The sequence below is a fragment of the Mizuhopecten yessoensis genome, unplaced genomic scaffold, assembly GCF_002113885.1.
Source record: "Mizuhopecten yessoensis strain PY_sf001 unplaced genomic scaffold, ASM211388v2 scaffold7283, whole genome shotgun sequence".
NCBI classification, from domain to species: domain Eukaryota; kingdom Metazoa; phylum Mollusca; class Bivalvia; order Pectinida; family Pectinidae; genus Mizuhopecten; species Mizuhopecten yessoensis.
In genome coordinates, this window is record NW_018406970.1 from 969,980 (window position 1) to 991,340 (window position 21,361).

Sequence of the window (21,361 nt, forward strand, 5' to 3'; positions counted from 1 at the left end):
CTGACCCCTCTACTGACTACACTGACCCCTCCGCCGACAACACTGACACACCCATTGACCTCTCTTACCTCTCCATTGATCTCATTGGAACCTCGTCTGAACGCACCGACAATTCCACTGACCTTGCTTACCCCTCTACTGACCCGAATGCCCTCTCCAATAACTTAACCGACAACTCCAGTGATCGCACTAACACCACTACTGACCAAATGACTCATTCACAGACTGAACTGACCCCTCCATTGACCACATTGACAACAACGGTGACGAACTGATCTCAATACTGACCTCACCGTTACTTCCATTGACATCACTGACATTCTACTCACCTCAACGACAACTCTAATTGCCTCTTTGACCTATCTATTGACAACAATGACAACTTTAATGACTCCCTAGAACCTTTCACTGACCCCAATGATCTCTCAACTAACCACACGGACTTACCTACTTACATTTATATAGCTCAATGACCTCAACAACAACACATATAACTCTACTGACCTCATTAACCCATCAGTATACCGCACTGCACCTCGAGTGATCATACAGACAACTCCACTGACAAAATGACAGCTCAACTGAAAACACCACCCCTCCACTTACCACACCAATATTTCCAATGACCTGAAAAACACGGACAACATTATTGACCTCAATGACCCCTCTACTTACCTCACTGACAACTTCCACTGACCACACTGATACCTCATTTATATCATTGACAACTCAACTGACCTCGATGACCTTTTCCCGTGACCTCACTGACCCCATCACTGACCCCTTCACTGACCTCTATACTAACCATACTGACCTTTCCACACTCTGTACTTATCACACTGACCTTTCCATTAACCCCAGTCATCCTCCACTATATACACTCCACATGAAACGCTGAACACCTCTAATGACTACAATGACAACCTCCGTTTCATACTTACCACTTCCACAGTCCACACTAAATAGCATCCTGGTCAAAAAGGAAATACTAACCAACTATACGGATCCTGTGCTTTGTCTTAATATGTCGCCCTAAAACTAAGATTTCATTTGCGTTGTACTGAAAAACCGCGAAATTTTCGCTGCAGTTTAATTTTCGCCTTTATCGCATTTCATAATAAGGGCAAATTCAAGAACCTTTGCTAACAATATTATATGCATAGTAATTAATGTGAAGGGCGAATTTGATATTGGGCGAAAATAGATTGTATCGTCGAAAGGCGAAAGTTTGACCTGGCGAAAACTTTTAGATCTACAGTTTTATTCATTTATTTCTTTAATGAATGTTTTTAACATTTCGTTTTAGCACACAAACAAACAGGTAGCATATAAAGCAGTAATTGTTAATTTTAATACTTAGTATTTATTTTTTGAAATGAAATGTTTAACACACAATATAAATTAACATTACAAATAATGAAACGAACAACTCGTTTAATAATTTTTTTTACACTTTTGCTGCATAATGGATAAAAAGACAGGATTGAAAATAGATTGTAAAGATTTCAAAAATGTTTACGCTTATTCGTAAATAGAGTTCCTATTAGACTTTAAAATGGTACAATGTATCTCTGGTATTGTAACCCTTTCTAGCATGTCTGTACCTAATCTAACACATTTACTAAGAACAAAACGTCCATGTCTCAAAATTGACATAAAACTCAAAATTTAAAGTGAAAAGAGGAGGGATGATACACTACTGTCAACATAACACACACTGTCAGGGATTGACAGAGAAACGTCACATGTTTAGTTCTTATTTCCTGTAACATTAACATATTAAAAACTTTTTCTGCTCATTTCGTTTAAGTAAAGCAGCGTACATACATGTATAAATACCTATATTTATGGGATGAAACTCAATATTGTCTTTGCTTCAAGGATACATATCCGGTTTCCCCACTGGATGGCTACTTCCGGACGAAAATAATCAAGGGCAAGGTGTAGAAAGGGGAAGCAACTCTGTTACGCACGCATGTGTTACCATTAAACAGCTTCGCTCTTGCGCCTTTGGCTACGCTCTTATTAAAAAAACCTTTCTGCTAATTTCGTGTTTGTTTAAGTAAAGCAGCGTGCATACATGTATAAATACCTATATACCGTTAAAGAAATACTTTCAAAATTCATGTCAACACATTGAATTGGTGCAAATGTCAAGATTCATATTCAGTAAGTACATATCAAAACATAGTCAATTTAACAAAATGTTGATATAAGTATTGTTGATACTAGTAGGGAAGGTCAAACACCAGCATATCAAGAATTTGCCGCACACTGTCACGAACTATTAACAAAACCACATATTCCTAGAAATTATATGTCTTATTTCATATGACATAATATGTGATAACACTTTTTATTTCAGCTGGTGATACTTTGTCCTGCACTATTTACAAAACCACATATTCCTAGAAATCATATTGTCTTATTTCATATGACATAATATGTGATAACACTTTTTATTTCGGGTGGTGATACCTTGTCATGCATTATTTCAGCAATAACAGTTCCAAGACCTCATTCTATTATTCATTATTCATTCAGTAAGCCATTTATAGATGTGCAGCGTAAAACAGTGAAACCAATACACCTACAACAATACAAATATATAAACAAAACATAATAAATAACAGTATATTGAACCATGAGCAGTGTAACATAGGACCAAGTCAACTGATTTAACATCAGCAAAGATCTGGTATGTCTGATATTAGGTGACCTTATTGTCTTTGTTCCCGGAATATTTGCATGGAAGATTTTCTTGTAGTGTCCTGATTTACATTGATGATCTAATATCTCTCGCTATTGTGAACGCTGTAATCGTTCTATACTGTCCTCGGCAGTGTTAAGATCTTGGTTAGGTCTTTGACCACCAAGGGAGTCCCTATATTCCCTGAGAGCTCTGCTTGTGTCCCCAACCATTTCATAACATTTCCCCAATATATTGTTGACTATCCAGTAATAATAACATCCCTGTTCCTCGTCATATTTCAAGGCCCGAAGATGAATTAATGCTTCGTTACGTCTTCTGGTATCACCGAGCTCATGATAACACAAAAAGGACAGAAACACAGCATAAGGAAGTGGGGGGATCAAAAGATCATGTATACCCCGTAAGTTTATCAACTCCTTGTGTAACTGGGAGAGGCAAAACGATAAATGAGATTGTTTTATATGCAATAACGAAGCACATGCCCCCTGGCATTTGTGAAGTAGGGTGTAACCACGCCCACAATAGAGATGTTCGTACCTGTCCTTGTCCCTAAAAGTTGCAAAGTCACCAACATAAATTTTGAATGACGAAACCATGTTTCGACACATCTCTAGTGTTTTCACATAATTTCCAGTTTGGTAGTAATATGTTGCCAACGTTAGCTGTCCTGGACTTGTACAAACTAATGAAAGAGGTGCCAGAAGGTCTTTGCATTTCCTAAGATATTTGTATTTCTCTTTGTTTCCTTTAGCAGCAACATGTTTCTCGAATGTATCCACCCCTGTATCAGACAATGCAAATACTGTACATATGTAACCTATGAACTCGTCGATGTCTGATTTTGATTTAGATAGGAGTGTTAGTGCAACGGGAAGTGAAGCAGACTTATTTTCAAATGAAAATAATGTAGAGAATATCAGCATGTCACATTCCTGTTCTGACTGTGTCGGTGGAGGTAATACATATTCCCATTCTCCATTCTGCACACTGTTGATTCGTAATCCTATAGATGGCTGTATGACGGTTCCAACTGAAAGACAGTTCCATTTCTTATCATGGAGCTCAATAAGTATACGAAGGATGTTTTGTTGATTTTCACCATGAACTGTGCCAAGAAACATATTGTTGCTTTTAATGAAGTAATTTGGGCAATGTCCTGTATTCACCCAAGCAATCAAAATGTTTAAGCACAACATGAAACAAAAAAATGTATTTCTTTCTTGCCACAACGAACAAGGTGTACTTTCCACTGCATGGAATACAGTTGTTTTCATAATATAGGATGATATAATATCCGCATCCTTTATTTGCTGCCCAAAACTGTGTGATATTTGTTTGAGGAAGTTCTTCAGAAGTCCATATACTAAAAATTGGACATGACTGAGAGAATGTATAAGTTTCTTTTCAGCGCATACGAATGAAATCCGCCAATGTAGGAATGTGTCAGGGGATGTTCTATCCCCTACAGAGACAAGATGACAACCGCCTTGTACTATCTGATCTCTCAAATCAGATCCTGGCCACTCATACATACGAGTCCTACTCACCCACTCATTAGCTTCCCGTGGCCAACTAGTACATGGAAAGGAGATTACGCTATCAATATCACGTGCGCAGTTATTCTGTGTATTATTCGCCCTAAAAGCTGGGCCATTTGTTTCTAACGTCTTGTTGGAGATAGCACCAACTTCATCAGCAAGAACCCGTGAATAAATTTCACTTGATATGAACAGTGCATCCCTAACTAGAACAAGGCATTGGATGTATGATGGATTGCATGTCTGTCCCAGATTAACTAGTTCAAGATGTACATAACCAGGTCGACTGTCAGCATCTCGCATTATAAACACTGTTTTTGTACTATCTAGACGAGTACTGATGCACTGCTCAGGGCACAGCACTATCACATGGGTGTCAACAAACATAATATCGATGTCCGAGCCTTTCATTTGGATTCCCTCTGACAAACTTCCTACGTAAGAAGTGTTACATTTGCCTCCCCTACAATTCATTATTTGCTCCTTCACAAACGTCAGCTTCCTCCTGACGGCCACCAGCTTCCGGCTCCCTATATACCTGTCCAGGATATGATGTAGAATCCAAGACTTTTCATACTGCTCATCCTGATCTGCCATCAACCTGATATGTCAAAGTCCGACAGAGATCCTGTAAACACACAATGGGGATACCGTTCCTCTATGTACTTATCTATATCTTTTACCTCAAACTACTAAAAGCTTTCCTTTGTTCATATTTAAATATATTTTTACCGACTTTAAGTTTGAATTGTGGTTTTATGGACACTAAAGTATTCTTTTATTGGTTTTTTGCTGTTCTAGTTCGATAATACATTACAGGTATCTTTCTAATTTAAAAACTACTAACAACAACAAAACCACAGATTCATGTTGTGAATTTATATTAAGATTACGAAGTAAAACGGTTCTATTGATTATTTTTCCGCTAATGCTTATGATGTTAATTAAACATATGATATTTGTGACCCATACGCCATGTTAGGTTTTATTTTTTGTCTATGCCTCTTTTTATACTACCGATAACGTTTGTACTTATTTTTAACATTTGATAATGCGACTCTGAATGACATTTATATTTGAACAATCGTAAGGGTACTAGTTAAATTGTCGTCTGAATAGGAAGCCTTTCGCTCCCACTGGGCCAAGTTTTAATGCATCTGACCTATGTGTTCCTTCACTACAGGTAAATTATCATGACATGATCTAGACCTAAATTATTATGACAGTGAATTTGAATAACTTTCTGACTAATCGGAATGCTGTATACGTACGAACTATCCATGAAAATCGTATTGATTTGATCCGAATTTTTATAATATATAAAGGATATTTAATGGTGTCTTCAGTAATAACAAATATATTTCACAAGCCACACGAAATATATTTGTTATTACTTAAGACACCATTAAATTTTCTATTTATTACATTTTAAAAGGATAAAGCATGAAAAATGTAATGCTTTAAAAAAAGAGTAGGAATCAGAAGCGTAATAATTAGCGCCATATTCAAATGACGTCACGCTTAACAACAAGGTTGTGCGCCATTTTGAATGGGATACTCAACGTAATTCTGACGTTCTCTGCTATTATCTGGTGTGATTGGTTATGAAAATGTTATTAATTGTATATTCATATAAATACTTGAGTGTGTGTACCAAACATTTGCCATAACAACAACCCATTCTACCGTCGCTTCATTTGAATTTGAACAAAAAAATCGATGCCTTTGAATGCAGCGAATAGAAGATACCGTTATTATTGGTCAATACCAAATATCACTCTTGATATTTGTCACAGTGTCAAAGATATCAGTTTTATCAAGTTGATAGAATCCGATATTTCACTGGCAAACATGTAATAAAGAGTTGCGAGTACAAAATATATTCCATTTAGATTTAAGAGTTATTGTCATCTGATCTGGTTCCAGGGGCAGGGTCACGATATAGGGTATGAGGGCTGGTCGATAGGTGGTAAAACTGGCAAAGTCCCTTCATTTTTGTTGCATTTTGTATTGGGTAGTTGTGTGGGCCTGTTCTACCATAAGATATGCATTGAACCTTCGTAAAACCTTTATTATCAGTATACGTATATGAACTTGGTTCGTGACGTGGATCTTTTTCTGTCCTGGTGTTTTTTGTATTGAATAGCAGTGTGGTCCTATACTCATTATGTACCATGTACGATAGTTATACCTCTAATACTTAAAGTTAAATATAGGAACATATGATCACATCATCCTATACTTATTCATCTTTAGAAGGCGTATATGTGTGTATTTGCATAGTGTCCCCTGATTCATTTTGGATAAAGTTATGACATTTTATTTCTAATTATTCAGAAATTTCAGGTTTTTGAAACCTATTTTAATTCTTGTTTTGATTTGATGTTGAGTCTCTTAGTTTAAGATAATAACGTAGTTAAAGTTAATGTTCTTGTTAACTATAAAGGCACCATACTATACTGACACCATCAACCACCAATGATATTAGAGAACTCAACTGACCACAGTGAAAACTTTTGTAATTTCATTGACCCCTGTAATGACCTAAATTTAAGCTCTATTGACCACTCTAAGAACTCTACATACCTCACTGACCTACTGACCCACTTTTCTTACCTTAATATCCCTAACGTTAACTAACTCAATTCTCAACTGACCTAAATGAATCCTTCACCGACCTCGTTGACAGATACACCACTGGCATCCCTGACGCGTCTACCCACGACACTAATAGTTCTACTGACTACAGTCACAACTTCAATGACTTCTCAGACCCGTCTACTGACCTAGCTGTCAGCTACAATAACCTCACAGACAACTCTACTGACAATCATACTGACCCGTCTGCTGTTTATTCTGACCTCTCTAATATCATCAACACGTCATTAACTTACAAACTTGACGTCAATGATCCCTTTACTTGCCTCATTGACTTCTTCATTGAGCACACGTACTTCTCCATCAACCTCCACTGATCTCAAAACAACTATACAGATCACACTGACAACTCTATGGACCTCCATGACCTCTCTTCTGACCTAATTGACATCCCTCACGTATCTCACTGACAACACTACTTACCTTTATGTCAACTCTACTGAACTAGCTGACCCCTCTTCTTGCCTCGATTATCAACCCACTGATCTCACTGCCCCCTTCAGTGACCTAACTGACAATAGCGATGACCACATTAACGCTTCCAGTGACATCAAAGACAATCCCACTGACCTCATTGACATCAACACTGACCTCTTAACCTAAATGACTACTCATGTCTCAAACACATAAGAAATGTTAGAATCTAAAACTAAAGTTAAAACAATAAAAGGCTAAACGGTTCGTGATTATTTTCCATATACTAATCATAAAACCCTGTGTGTGGTGAGACTTTGTTACTTACATGTATCAACAAAACCGATATTTCAGTACAGGCTGTACCGTGGTCGTATGCACGCCTAAATACATTTATGACTCTGAACATGACATGTACGGTTTTATGAAAAGAACATTATATAAGCGCGTTATAAAATATTTGAAAGAAATATTTTGATAACTTACCAGAGTTGGTTCAATTACGGAGCATTCCAAGATTGAATTTGGAAGACCAGGATCGCGATATTATGTGATGTACCATTGATAATCCAGGTAGAGAAGATGTTTATCGTCCTTTCAATCATTGTGAATATTGCCAGAATGTAACTTGTATTAAAAGTTGTTATCAATTCACGACATTTTTGTCTAAAACAAGACAATCACATTTTCCCCCTAACCACTAGAATTAAACATTGTACAGAATAAATGAAAATCCTCTTTATATTTCCGACTTCGCACTCGATATGTAAATTTCAGACATCAAAGGCTGTTTGGTTCTGATGTGGATAAACGTACCCGATCCCTGTACAAACTGGCTGTAAAATGTCTTGTCTGTTGATAGCCGTTGCTATATAACAATACAGAGATGACACGTACTGTATTTATACAACCGGTCGGGATTTCCTACTTTCCTTTTGTATATATAATATGTAAGGGTATTACTTAAGGGTATATCCAGTGTGTAGCGGAGGTCTCTAGGCACCTACCCATGTCGTGACACTATATTTTGAAGCTAGCACATTATGTTAGCAAACATTTGGCGACGGGTGTACCACTGTCTAACTTTAAAAGGTCAACAATTTTATGCAGTACCGAAAACAGTTTCGTTCCTACAAACACTGTACATTCACACTGAATGTATGTAAAAACTAAAATAAAAACATAAATGTATCCAACCGCAATCTACAACGGTGTAAATCCTTGTGGGTAAAGTTTACGTTAATATTGACCTTTAATATCAATTAACATATCTAGTAATATTAAACGACTGATAATATAATTATGTATTTGTTTATCGTTCCATTTACAAAACTTAAATATATCAGGAAACGTGTTGTTATTATTTACTACTTATCAAAATAAATAAATATGCGGTATAAAATCTTCAAGGTCATAATCGGAGACTATTTTTTATTTCGAAACTACTTCTTTAGTAATGAAAGATATGCAACAATGCATGGAACTATTTTCGAATAATACATGCAATGTATATATCATATATTTTCTGTATGAATAAGAAGCTTAACAAGCTGATAAACTGATATTTTGCATTTAGCAAAAAATGACTCGGTGGCTGAATCATTGTTATTTTGCGTGGCTTATAGTAGTCTATAGGTCGTGATTTTCGTTTATGCATAACACTTGAACTTTCACCAAACTCCCTCATCTATTCAATATTTCTTGCACCTGTGTGACTGAGTTACAACGTACATTATAAACTAGCAAATATGTGCACCAGATGATACAAATAAACGCTACAGGATAATTTAAAAAAATACGTAATCAATATTAAATCCGCGCAATCCTGTCTGAACTTTGTTAATGCATTCTCAATCTGAAATCTGTGATTCGAACCGACAGTTCAAAGTGTAAGTGTGTGCATCCTAGACATTTGGGTTTACGTTTATTCAATTGGTATTGGTGTGATATCTTTTAAAACCCATAGCCCTATCACGTATATGCTCAAATGGCACCTTTGCTGACTTCTCTGAACTCGCAAACTCACTGACACCACCAACCACCAATGCACTTAGCCAACTCAACCGACCACAGTGATAACTTCTGTAATTTCATTGACCCCTGTAATGACCTAAATTTAAGCTCTATTGACAACTTTAAGAACTCTACATACCTCACTGACCTACTGACCCACTTTTCATACCTTAATATCACTAACGTTAACCAACTTAATTTTCCACTGACCTAAATGAATCCTTCACCGACCTCATTGACAGATACACCACTGACATCCCTGACGCGTCTACCCACGACACTAATAGTTCTACTGACTACAGTCACAACTTCAATGACTTCTCAGACCCGTCTACTGACCTAGCTGTCAGCTACAATAACCTCACAGACAACTCTACTGACAATCATACTGACCCGTCTGCTGTTTATTCTGACCTCTCTAATATCATCAACACGTCATTAACTTACAAACTTGACGTCAATGATCCCTTTACTTGCCTCATTGACTTCTTCATTGAGCACACGTACTTCTCCATCGGCCATACTGACAACCTCCACTGATCTCAAAACAACTATACAGATCACACTGACAAATCTATGGACCTCCATGACCTCTCTTCTGACATAATTGACATCCCTCACGTATCTCACTGACAACACTACTTACCTTTATGTCAATTCTACTGAACTAGCTGACCCCTCTTCTTGCCTCGCTGATCAACCCACTGATCTCACTGCCCCCTTCAGTGACCTAACTGACAATAGCGATGACCACATTAACGCTTCCAGTGACATCAAAGACAATCCCACTACCACTGACCTCATTGACACCAACACTGACCTCTTAACCTAAATGACTACTCATGTCTCAAACACATAAGAAATGTTAGAATCTAAAACTAAAGTTAAAACAATAAAAGGCTAAACAGTTCGTGATTATTTTCCATATACTTATCATAAAATCCTGTGTGTGGTGAGACTTTGTTACTTACATGTATCAACAAAGCCGATATTTCAGTACAGGCTGTACCGTGGTCGTATGTACGCCTCAATAAATTTATGACTCTGTACATGACATGTACGGTTTTATGAAAAGAACATTATATAAGCGCGTTATAAAATATTTGAAAGAAATATTTTGATAACTTACCAGAGTTGGTTCAATTAAGGAACATTCCAAGATTGAATGGGGAAGACCAGGATCGCGATATTATGTGATGTACCATTGATAATCCAGGTAGAGAAGATGTTTATCGTCCTTTCAATCATTGTGAATATTGCCAGAATGTAACTTGTATTAAAAGTTGTTATCAATTCACGACATTTTTGTCTAAAACAAGACAATCACATTTTCCCCCTAACCACTAGAATTAAACATTGTACAGAATAAATGAAAATCCTCTTTATATTTCCGACTTCGCACTCGATATGTATATTTCAGACATCAACGCCTGTTTGGTTCTGAGGTGGATAAACGTACCCGATCCCTGTACAAACTGGCTGTAAAATGTCTTGTCTGTTGATAGCCGTTGCTATATAACAATACAGAGATGACACGTACTGTATTTATACAACCGGTCGGGATTTCCTACTTTCCTTTTGTATATATAATATGTAAGGGTATTACTTAAGGGTATATCCAGTGTGTAGCGGATGTCTCTAGGCACCTACCCATGTCGTGACACTATATTTTTAAGCTAGCACATTATGTTAGCAAACATTTCGCGACGTGTGTACCACTGTCTAACTGTAAAAGGTCAACAATTTTATGCAGTACCGAAAACAGTTTCGTTCCTACAAACACTGTACATGCACACTGAATGTATGTAAAAACTAAAATAAAAACATAAATGTATCCAACCGCAATCTACAACGGTGTAATTCCTTGTGGGTAAAGTTTACGTTAATATTGACCTTTAATATCAATTAACATATCTAGTAATATTAAACGACTGATAATATAATTATGTATTTGTTTATCGTTCCATTTACAAAACTTAAATATATCAGGAAACGTGTTGTTATTATTTACTACTTATCAAAATAAATAAATATGCGGTATAAAATCTTCAAGGTCATAATCGGAGACTATTTTTTATTTCGAAACTACTTCTTTAGTAATGAAAGATATGCAACAATGCATGGAACTATTTTCGAATAATACATGCAATGTATATATCATATATTTTCTGTATGAATAAGAAGCTTAACAAGCTGATAAACTGATATTTTGCATTTAGCAAAAAATGACTCGGTGGCTGAATCATTGCTATTTTGCGTGGCTTATAGTAGTCTATAGGTCGTGTTTTTCGTTTATGCATAACACTTGAACTTTCACCAAACTCCCTCATCTATTCAATATTTCTTGCACCTGTGTGACTGAGTTACAACGTACATTATAAACTAGCAAATATGTGCACCAGATGATACAAATAAACGCTACAGGATAATTTAAAAAAATACGTAATCAATATTAAATCCGCGCAATCCTGTCTGAACTTTGTTAATGCATTCTCAATCTGAAATCTGTGATTCGAACCGACAGTTCAAAGTGTAAGTGTGTGCATCCTAGACATTTGGGTTTACGTTTATTCAATTGGTATTGGTGTGATATCTTTTAAAACCCATAGCCCTATCACGTATATGCTCAAATGGCACCTTTGCTGACTTCTCTGAACTCGCAAACTCACTGACACCACCAACCACCAATGCACTTAGCCAACTCAACCGACCACAGTGATAACTTCTGTAATTTCATTGACCCCTGTAATGACCTAAATTTAAGCTCTATTGACAACTTTAAGAACTCTACATACCTCACTGACCTACTGACCCACTTTTCATACCTTAATATCACTAACGTTAACCAACTTAATTTTCCACTGACCTAAATGAATCCTTCACCGACCTCATTGACAGATACACCACTGGCATCCCTGACGCGTCTACCCACGACACTGATAGTTCTACTGACTACAGTCACAACTTCAATGACTTCTCAGACCCGTCTACTGACCTAGCTGTCAGCTACAATAACCTCACAGACAACTCTACTGACAATCATACTGACCCGTCTGCTGTTTATTCTGACCTCTCTAATATCATCAACACGTCATTAACTTACAAACTTGACGTCAATGTTCCCTTTACTTGCCTTATTGACCTCTTCATCAAGCACACGTACTTCTCTATCGGCCATACTGACAACCTCCACTATCTCAAAACAACTCTACAGATCACACTGACAACTCTATGGACCTCCATAACTTCTCTACTGACCTAATTGACATCCCTCATCGTATCTCACTGGCAACACTATTTACCTTTATGTCAACTCTATTGAACTAGCGGAACCCTCTTCTTGCCACGCTAAACAACCCACTAATATCACTGTCCCCTCCTGTGACCAAACTGACAATATCGATAACCACATTAACGCTTCCAGTGACATCAAAGACAATCCCACTGACCTCATTGACCACCACTGACCTCTTAACCTAAATGACTACTCATGCCTCATACACATAAGAAACGTTAGAATCTAAAACTGAAGTTTTTAAAACAAATAAGGCAAAACGGTTCGTGATTATTTTCCATATACCTATCAGAAAATCCTGTGTGTGGTGAGACTTTGTTACTTACATAATAAAGGTATCAACGAAACCGATATGTCAGTACAGGCTGTACAGTGGTCGTATGTACGTCTAAATAAATGTATGATCCTGTACAAGACATGTACGTGTTTATGAAAAGAATATCATATAAGCGCGTTGCAGGATATGTGTATAATAAATATCATGCACGTAACTAACAAACACACAATCATTCTTATGCATGGGTAGCTAGAGTTTTCAACTATAATGAAATGGTTGATTTTCATGCAATGACACACATTTGCATGTTTTCAATATAATAACCACACACATACGTAAACCAACATTTAAAGAAATTTTGAACTTTGGTAAAAGTTTGATTTGGTTTAATTTAGCTTAACGTCCTATTCATAGCTAAGGTCATTTAAGGACGTGCGTCCATGCGTATACTGAATGCGTGTTTGTGTGTGTGTAATCAGGAGACAGGGTATGTTGTTGATCGCGTGGTATGATGAAACAAATATATCTAGGTATATGTTTACGATTAAACATTCAACAATTAACAAACCTACTTTCTAAAAGGTACACACATCCATTCTCATACCTTAGCATGTATTTGGAAGTTACCTTTGACTTTCATTTTGTTCATATTTCTACTTATATTCAATTAAATGAATCATATCCATTTCGTTCAATGATACTAATATGATTATTAATATATAAGATCTAGACATAATGACTATAACTATAAATGCACACTCTGAAAGTGTGAGTGCGTAACAAAGATATACACATATATCCACATGTGCGCACGCATATCTCACATACATGTTTATTTATATAATATATATAGAACTTCATTTCGTTCATTTTACCAATACTTTTATTGTCATATAGATCATAAGATATCGATTGATATTTACAGTTTCAAGTGACGGCTGTGGTCATTTAGGGTCATGGTGATTTATTTATTTATTTTATTTTCTAAACAAAGATGTAAGTAGCGAAGATAGAATCAGATAAAAAGGTTCATTTTAAAAGGATTCGTATTTTATGTGTAGATAATTAAAATAAAAGGGGGTTAAATTAATAAAAGAGACAACGAATATATGACGAATACCATCACCTTAGGCCACTCGGTTACTTAGAAGAGGTCGTTTAAAGTTTTAATACATGCACAAAATGCTTCTGCCAAAATATCATCACCCGCGGATTCTTGGCCTCTCGCGTTTTACAAAAAGTCGTTTTAATAATAGACACAAGTCCACAGTATAAGCTCACCTGGCGCTTCGGACCAGATGAGCAAAATATGAACCCTGTTTTAAGAAATTATTTGTATCTATACAACTCAAATAACAATCAGTTGATCCTTTCTTCGGTATATGTGAAAAGTAGCATTTTTAATGATAAAAGTTTGATAACCTAAGAAACGTTTTTTTAGGAGATTTCGTAAAGCAACGTGCATAAATCAGGCAATGCTTTTTCTTTCCTTACCAGTACTGTGAATAATGACGAAATGCAGCTTAACCAATTCACCCGAGTGTTTTCAGTACACGATCGCAACATCCAATTGTTGACAGTAGTTGCTATATACGTGAACAGGGTTGGTAACCACCATATTGATATAACTGACGTGAATTGCCGGTGTATACTGGAGGCTTCATAACAAATGTTCATGTCTATAATGGTGTATTTTGTATTGGATAGTAGTGTGAGCCTGCTCAAACATAATGTATGCAATGAACCTTCTTAAAACCTTTATTATCAGTGTACGTATCTGAGCGTGTGTTCGTGACACGGACCTTTTATAGAAGTTTTGACCTATTCAACAATGAAATATGAATATTTGTGTATGGTGCATTGGGTAGTGCTGCTGTTCTGATATCATCTCAACGTTATGAATTGATCGCTTGAATAACTTTTATACAAGGGAACATTTTTGATTATATAAGTGGTGCCCATTGCATGGATCTATTCTGTCTTTGTGTATTGTTTTATATTGGAAAGTAGCGTAGTCCTTCATTCATCGTTAGAGTATGATATATGCCTTCGTTATATCTATAATATATGTATTTGACGTAAAAATTGACGAAAAAAGAAAATTTGAAAAAAAGACAATGTACGCTTCATTTAATGTTTATATTGCTAAAGTTGTACATAAATATTTCCCTTTCTTTATACTAAACAAATCTAAAGTAACTGCATTAAAGTAAAAAACGAGGCTTTGAACATACTTTTAAAGATAGTGTTGATATTCGATATCTTAATATATGTATCACTGAATCTGTTTAAAGTATGAAAGCAGTTTCAATGTATGACAGCGTACAGGTATACATCTATATAATGGTCAGGATATATATCCCTTCCGAATCATTCTACCAGTTTACATATATGTATAAGGATAAAATACATAATAAAGAAAACGTTTAATAACTTACCAGATTTAGTTCAATTAAGGAACAGTCCATGATTGTATGGGGAAGACCAGGGTCAAGATGTTTTGTGATGTACATTGGATAATCCAGGTAGAGAGGTTGTTTATCGTCCGCTCAATCATTGTGAATATTGTCAGAATGTAACTTGTAATGCAAATTGTAATCAATTCACCACATATTTATCTAGAACAAGACAATCATATTTGTTGATTCCACACCACTGGGATGTAACATTTTACGGAATAAATGAATATCCTCTTTATATTGCCGATTTGCACTTGATATCTTTATCATAGACATCAATGCCTGTTCGGTTCTAAGTTGATAAATGTGCCCGATCCCTGAATAAACTGACTGTAAAATGTCTTGTCTGTTGATAGCCGTTGCTATATAAACATACAGAGTTGATACGCACGGTATTTATATATCCAGGCGGGTTTTCCTACTTTCATTTGGTATATACAATATGTAAGGTTATTACTAAAGAGTATTTCCAGTGTGTAGTGGAGGTCTCTAGGCATCGATCCATGATGTGACACTATATTCTTAAGCTAGCACATTATGTTAGCAAATATTTCTCGACGTGTGCAGTACTACCCCACTATAAAAGGTCAACAATTTTATGTTGTACCGAAAACTATTTCGTCCCTACAAACACTGTAAATGCACACTGAATGAAATTAAAAACTAAAATAAAAAATAAATGTATCCAATCGCAATCTACAATGGTGTAATTCCTGGAGTATATATTTTACGTTGATATTGACCTTTAATATCAATGTAAAAAAAATAGTAATATGAAACAGCTGATAACATTTGCATTTGATTTTTTTATCCATATACATAAATTAGATACATCTGAAGACGTGTTGTTATTACTTAATATTTATCAAGAAAATAAATTTGTGGTATGAACAACTTCAAAGTCATTATCGGAGATTTTATTTTTATTTAAATCTTGTTTCATCTGTTTCAAATGACAATGTATACAACTGATATATCTTATATGTGTGCGAGCTAATAAAACCGATAGCTTTAATTTAACAAAGATGATTTGGTTGATGAACCATTGTTATAGCTTATATTAGTCTAAGGGTCGTTGTGTGGTATTTTCATCACAATTGAACTTTCACAGACCCCCACTCCTCTGTCCATTCCATTTCCGTTTCTTGCACCTGTGTGACTTCGTTACAACGCACACTGCATTCTAGAAAGTATGTGTACCTGAGGATACAATCAAAACGTATTACCAATATTAGATCCTTGCAGTCCTCTCAGAACTCGTTTAAAGCACCAATGACAATCCTATTAATGCATTCTCAATCTGAAATCTCTGATGCGATTCGACATTGCAAAGCATAAGTATGTGCCTTCAAAACATTCATGATTATGTTTATTTAAGTAGTACCAGTGTGAATCAATCATTTGTCAGTTAGGGAATAAGGTTATCCTTTATCCCCCACTTCCCTATCACAAATACGTTGAACGTCTTTAACTTGCCTTACATCCGGATGTTCTTTAAAACATTAAGCCTATTTCAAAAGGGAAGTAAATTTCCTCGCCATTTAACACCAAAAGTCCCAAACATCGTAGGATATCAGCCCATATATTGTTATTAATTAACTATAGAAATTAACTTTTCATAAACATTGAAGGAGTTTAGAAAATAACGTACTAAAATTATCACAAAATTATCAAGAAAACTTTTATTGTATGCTGCGTATCTTAACTTAAGATGTTTTTTTTTTCTTAAGTTTATTTAGTTTAGAAAAACAAGTTAAAACCAATCTTTATCTGTCTCTTGGAGGCATAGAAACGGGGCCAAAAAGGCGAAAGATGGACTTGTCATCTACATATATAAAATCGGAAAAGTATTCTTTTCAATTAATATATATGAAGGAATTTTCTCCACTTTGGAAAGAGGGTCGGGGCCTGTACGGGAAAACAAATCTATCGAATTTATTTTTCTTATTTTGTCCTTAAGTATCCTTAATTATAATAGAAATTATTTTGCACTTATATTACATATGAAGCATCCTTGTTTCAAATTAATTATCAGTTGCCAGATCAAGACACTAATTAAACAGCTTCTGGAAAAACAAAACAGCACTCCATGCTGGTTTCATCTGCACGCTTTATTTCTATAATGCAACTCAACACTCCCGGTATAAATGGATACGTATAACAGATTTATCTCCCTTATTACTTTTACTACACTTCAGTATATAATTCATTTGCTTAATCTTCATGTTCAGATATTCAAAACACATTGCTTATATAGACACAATTATATATTTGATCCCTTTAGTGACATCAGAATGAAAGTCTTAGCGTTTCCCTGCGTTTTGTGAAAGTCCCTGTACAAACTACTCTGTTGTACATGTATCGAGAGTACTTCTGCAAATCTACATATATATTTATGATTTGCAGGTTTACTATTTATTATTTACTATTGATTTATTATTTTATTTCATATTTTCCTTAACTTGTTTATTTATCATCTAATATATGTATACACGGACGGAAATGACAACTGCCTTATTTATAATATATAAATGCGTTCAATTACTCATTAGTCAGAGTTGAAAATACGAATGAACTTTAGGAAAGTATTTAACACTAGCGTATAAACGTAGAACAGATTAGTTAAGGTGTCACCACTAGAACTGGTCATGTGCAGATGCATGCTGCATGTACGTTTATTGCATACGATTTATATTATATCAATAAAACTTTGATATTTTGCATATTAAGGTGTTTTTAATGGTTCTTGCGTGGGTATGAATGAGAGTATAAAAACAAAAATATGATGATGATGTTATGCGAGTTATTGTGTAGGTGTCCTTGTGTTAATGCGATTATCTTTGATGAAGATGACGATGATGATGATGATGATGATACAAAATAAAGAACTGAAACAAACTGATATTTACAAACGAATATTTCCAGTGATTAGTTTCTAAGCGCGAGTAATGACTGTGATCTATTTCTGTCTCGGTGTATTTTGATATGGATAATACTGCACTCTTTCAACTTCCCTCGTTATACCTTAAATATCACTGTAATCTCATAACATAATGTTTTATGAGCGATCTTTTCCTCTCTGGTTATTCTACAAATTGGATAGTCGCGTAACTCATATCAGTATGTTAGATGCAACAATAGCCATGGTGGAAAATGCTTTAATTAGGAAAACATGTAGCGGTTATCTGATAAAGAACATCTCCCTAAATAAACTAAATATTGTATAAGTTAAGGGTTTGTTAGTTATGGACGAAGGTCATTCATTTGATCATAGTAGGAAGGTACTATGAACTNGGGGGGGGTTATACTTTATTCTATAAACAGAACATGTTGTTCCTTTACTGTTACCTAAATACATCTGTTACTTAATCATGACAATTAAAAGACTATACATATCTATTTCAAACTTCCATTTGCAATTCAAAAACATGCAAAACATTTCATATTCATCCCAACAGATCAATACTACGACATATACCATACAACTTACACTTGTTAGAAAAAAAGAAAAAAAAAACATGATCGCCTTCAGTTTTAAATCTCCATTTCATTTATTTGGTATCTCAACAAAAAATCCCTACGCCATACACATATCAGTGGTCATTCGTTCAAGTTAAATAATGATTGTAACTATTTCCTCAACTTATATTTTAATACTCTAAATCATTCGTTATTCCTTGTAGGTAGAGGATATTATAAGTAGCTTGGTGAATAACCTATTTTTCACTAGTGAGCTAAATATTTTGATATTTTACAGGAATGTCTAGCATGAGTTACAATGGGAAGATATCGAACCCTTATGAATGAATGTTATTTTTAATGGAACAACTATTATTCCGTATATTATATTTTTCTGTGTAAATACATTGGTTTCATTGAAAATATTACCCATGTCCCCTCCATAAAGTATTCTGATGTCATTTGATGTAACGCCCGTTGTGTATTATTTTTCCGCATTGCCCGTTATTTGCTCCATTGACTACGTTTCTTTTATGCATGTGCATGTACATGGTGAGTTAAACCGATTGACAGAAGAACGGTTAACATCCAAGTCAGTTTGTACTTGTCGTTTAAAGTTAAATGTCCATGTATGTTCATTTATCCTCTTAAGATTTTAAATGACTACTGACTTGAACCAATAATACGTTTAAACGTTATTAAAGTAAACAGTCTTTAGAGAATGGATGAGACAGATAACCGAGGTGTGTTTTATATCTAATATTAAGTAAAGGCTACCAATATCACACCAACTTTAGTTCCTTGAAATATGTAAGTTAACGCAAAAAATCATACATATAAGTTTTTGTAATGTTAAACTTGAAATGCACCAATTTACTCATAATTCCAAAAGTAATCCTTATATATTTTTTGTCCGTTGATATATTCAAATTTTCAAAATATATTGCTTAAGTCAACCTCATCGAAAACCATGATAGTAGTATTAAAACTACCTTTGTTTTATAAGGGCAATACTTGTATATTACAGTACAGAAACCAGTATTATTACACTTAGAAAATATCACGTCAAGAACTCAAGAACAAATATTAATTTTTGTTGAATATATAACAAACTTTGCCTCGTGTATTATCTCAAAGGCCACCCATAAAACGGCACTTTTGCTAGACTACAAACATTAAAATCACCCAGTAGCGTATCAACGTTCGTCATTCTGATTGCATACCATTTTGAACTAAGAAACAATACGACATGAAGGTTGGCGACGTTTGACCTCGTTTTATTCTTTAAGTCACTAATATGAATTCACGATATCAAATCTTAACGAATGCTATAAATTGTTTAATATACTGACACTAACAATTGATTTAAATTATATAATGAAACTCATAATTGTTGATACGGGATAATTTGCATTGTCATTCAAATTGGGCTCCATGTTTGACTGATACATAGAATATTAAGAAAATCGATGTCATTTGCATGTATGCATTGCAATTGTATGTAGGAGGAGGATGTAGTAATTTTAAGATATATATATCGCCATTACCACAGGAAATGTATGTGTGTAGGGTTTAGGATTGTTTCATGTTTATGTTACGGCTAGTCCTAAATAAGTTGTGGATTTTAGTATAACGTTACATGCTTGTTAAAGGAATGTATAATTGTTGTATATTTTCTAAGTTGTGTTTTTCATGAAAAGTTGATATAAACAAAAGCGAATGAGACAAAAATACATGAAGAAAGATAAAAAATATGGAAATTATTACGCGACCAGTCTCGTCGTTTGTAAAACAAACTCGTCGAAGTTATCTCCCTTTTTGCTTCAACAATAGTATGAACAAATTTGCATTGTCATTTTCTTGCCTGTAAAATCGCCGATAATTCACAGAGGTTATAATTCAATTTAAGCATATTGCACATAACTTTCAAATCGAAATGTGATAGACTATATCGGTTGATTTTGTAGTCTCTGCGGATTGTCGTTACATTGATGGCCATATATATCGTTTTTGACATGCGGCACGGTTTATGCTATACACATTTCACACTTAATGTGAAATAGTCCAGTACATCCTCTAAACAGCGCGGTAGCCATTCAATATATTCTGTCACTAATTCCAGAAATCAGAATCAAAGGTGACCAGGATCGTAGGTCCAGCTCAATCAGAGTTCCATAAATGTGATCTTTCCTCTGTAGTTCTTACTCCCGCTTGAATAACACTGGGGATAATCTACCGAAAAGTGCAAAAATATCGAAAGGCTTTGAGAAAGTGATGGCGGCAATAATGAATAAATCAAACAACAAAAAAGCAATGTTATTAATAATATCACGCACAAACGAATACGAGCAGTCGTGAAAGGACGTGGAACACACTAGGTACTGATAACTGAACTGTAGATGGATACGAGAACAACACTAAAGGTCTTTGTCAGAAGTACTTCTTAAAATACATGAAGTACACATTACCAAAAGTAATGACTCTACACATTCAACTATCTGCCCGAGCAGCCGTGCTGATTTTTGTATTGGCTGC

At 35.1% G+C, this 21,361-nt stretch overlaps 1 protein-coding gene across 3 annotated transcripts; it reads right to left on the reverse strand.

The window, feature by feature from the left end:
- Nucleotides 1-1,394: 1,394 nt before the first annotated feature.
- On the reverse strand, nt 1,395-15,721 carry LOC110453386. Of its 3 annotated transcripts, none has more exons than XM_021502310.1 (2): nt 15,347-15,721; nt 1,395-4,879 (listed from the first exon to the last, which is right to left on the reverse strand). In XM_021502310.1, exon 2 carries the CDS (start codon nt 4,846-4,848, stop codon nt 2,803-2,805), a length of 2,046 nt encoding a protein of 681 aa, XP_021357985.1. In that variant the 5' UTR covers nt 4,849-4,879; nt 15,347-15,721; the 3' UTR covers nt 1,395-2,802. The 3 variants fall into 3 exon arrangements, with proteins under 3 accessions (XP_021357985.1, XP_021357984.1, XP_021357986.1); XM_021502309.1 differs by lacking the exon at nt 15,347-15,721 and adding an exon at nt 10,466-10,862; XM_021502311.1 differs by lacking the exon at nt 15,347-15,721 and adding an exon at nt 7,810-8,204.
- Nucleotides 15,722-21,361: the final 5,640 nt, after the last annotated feature.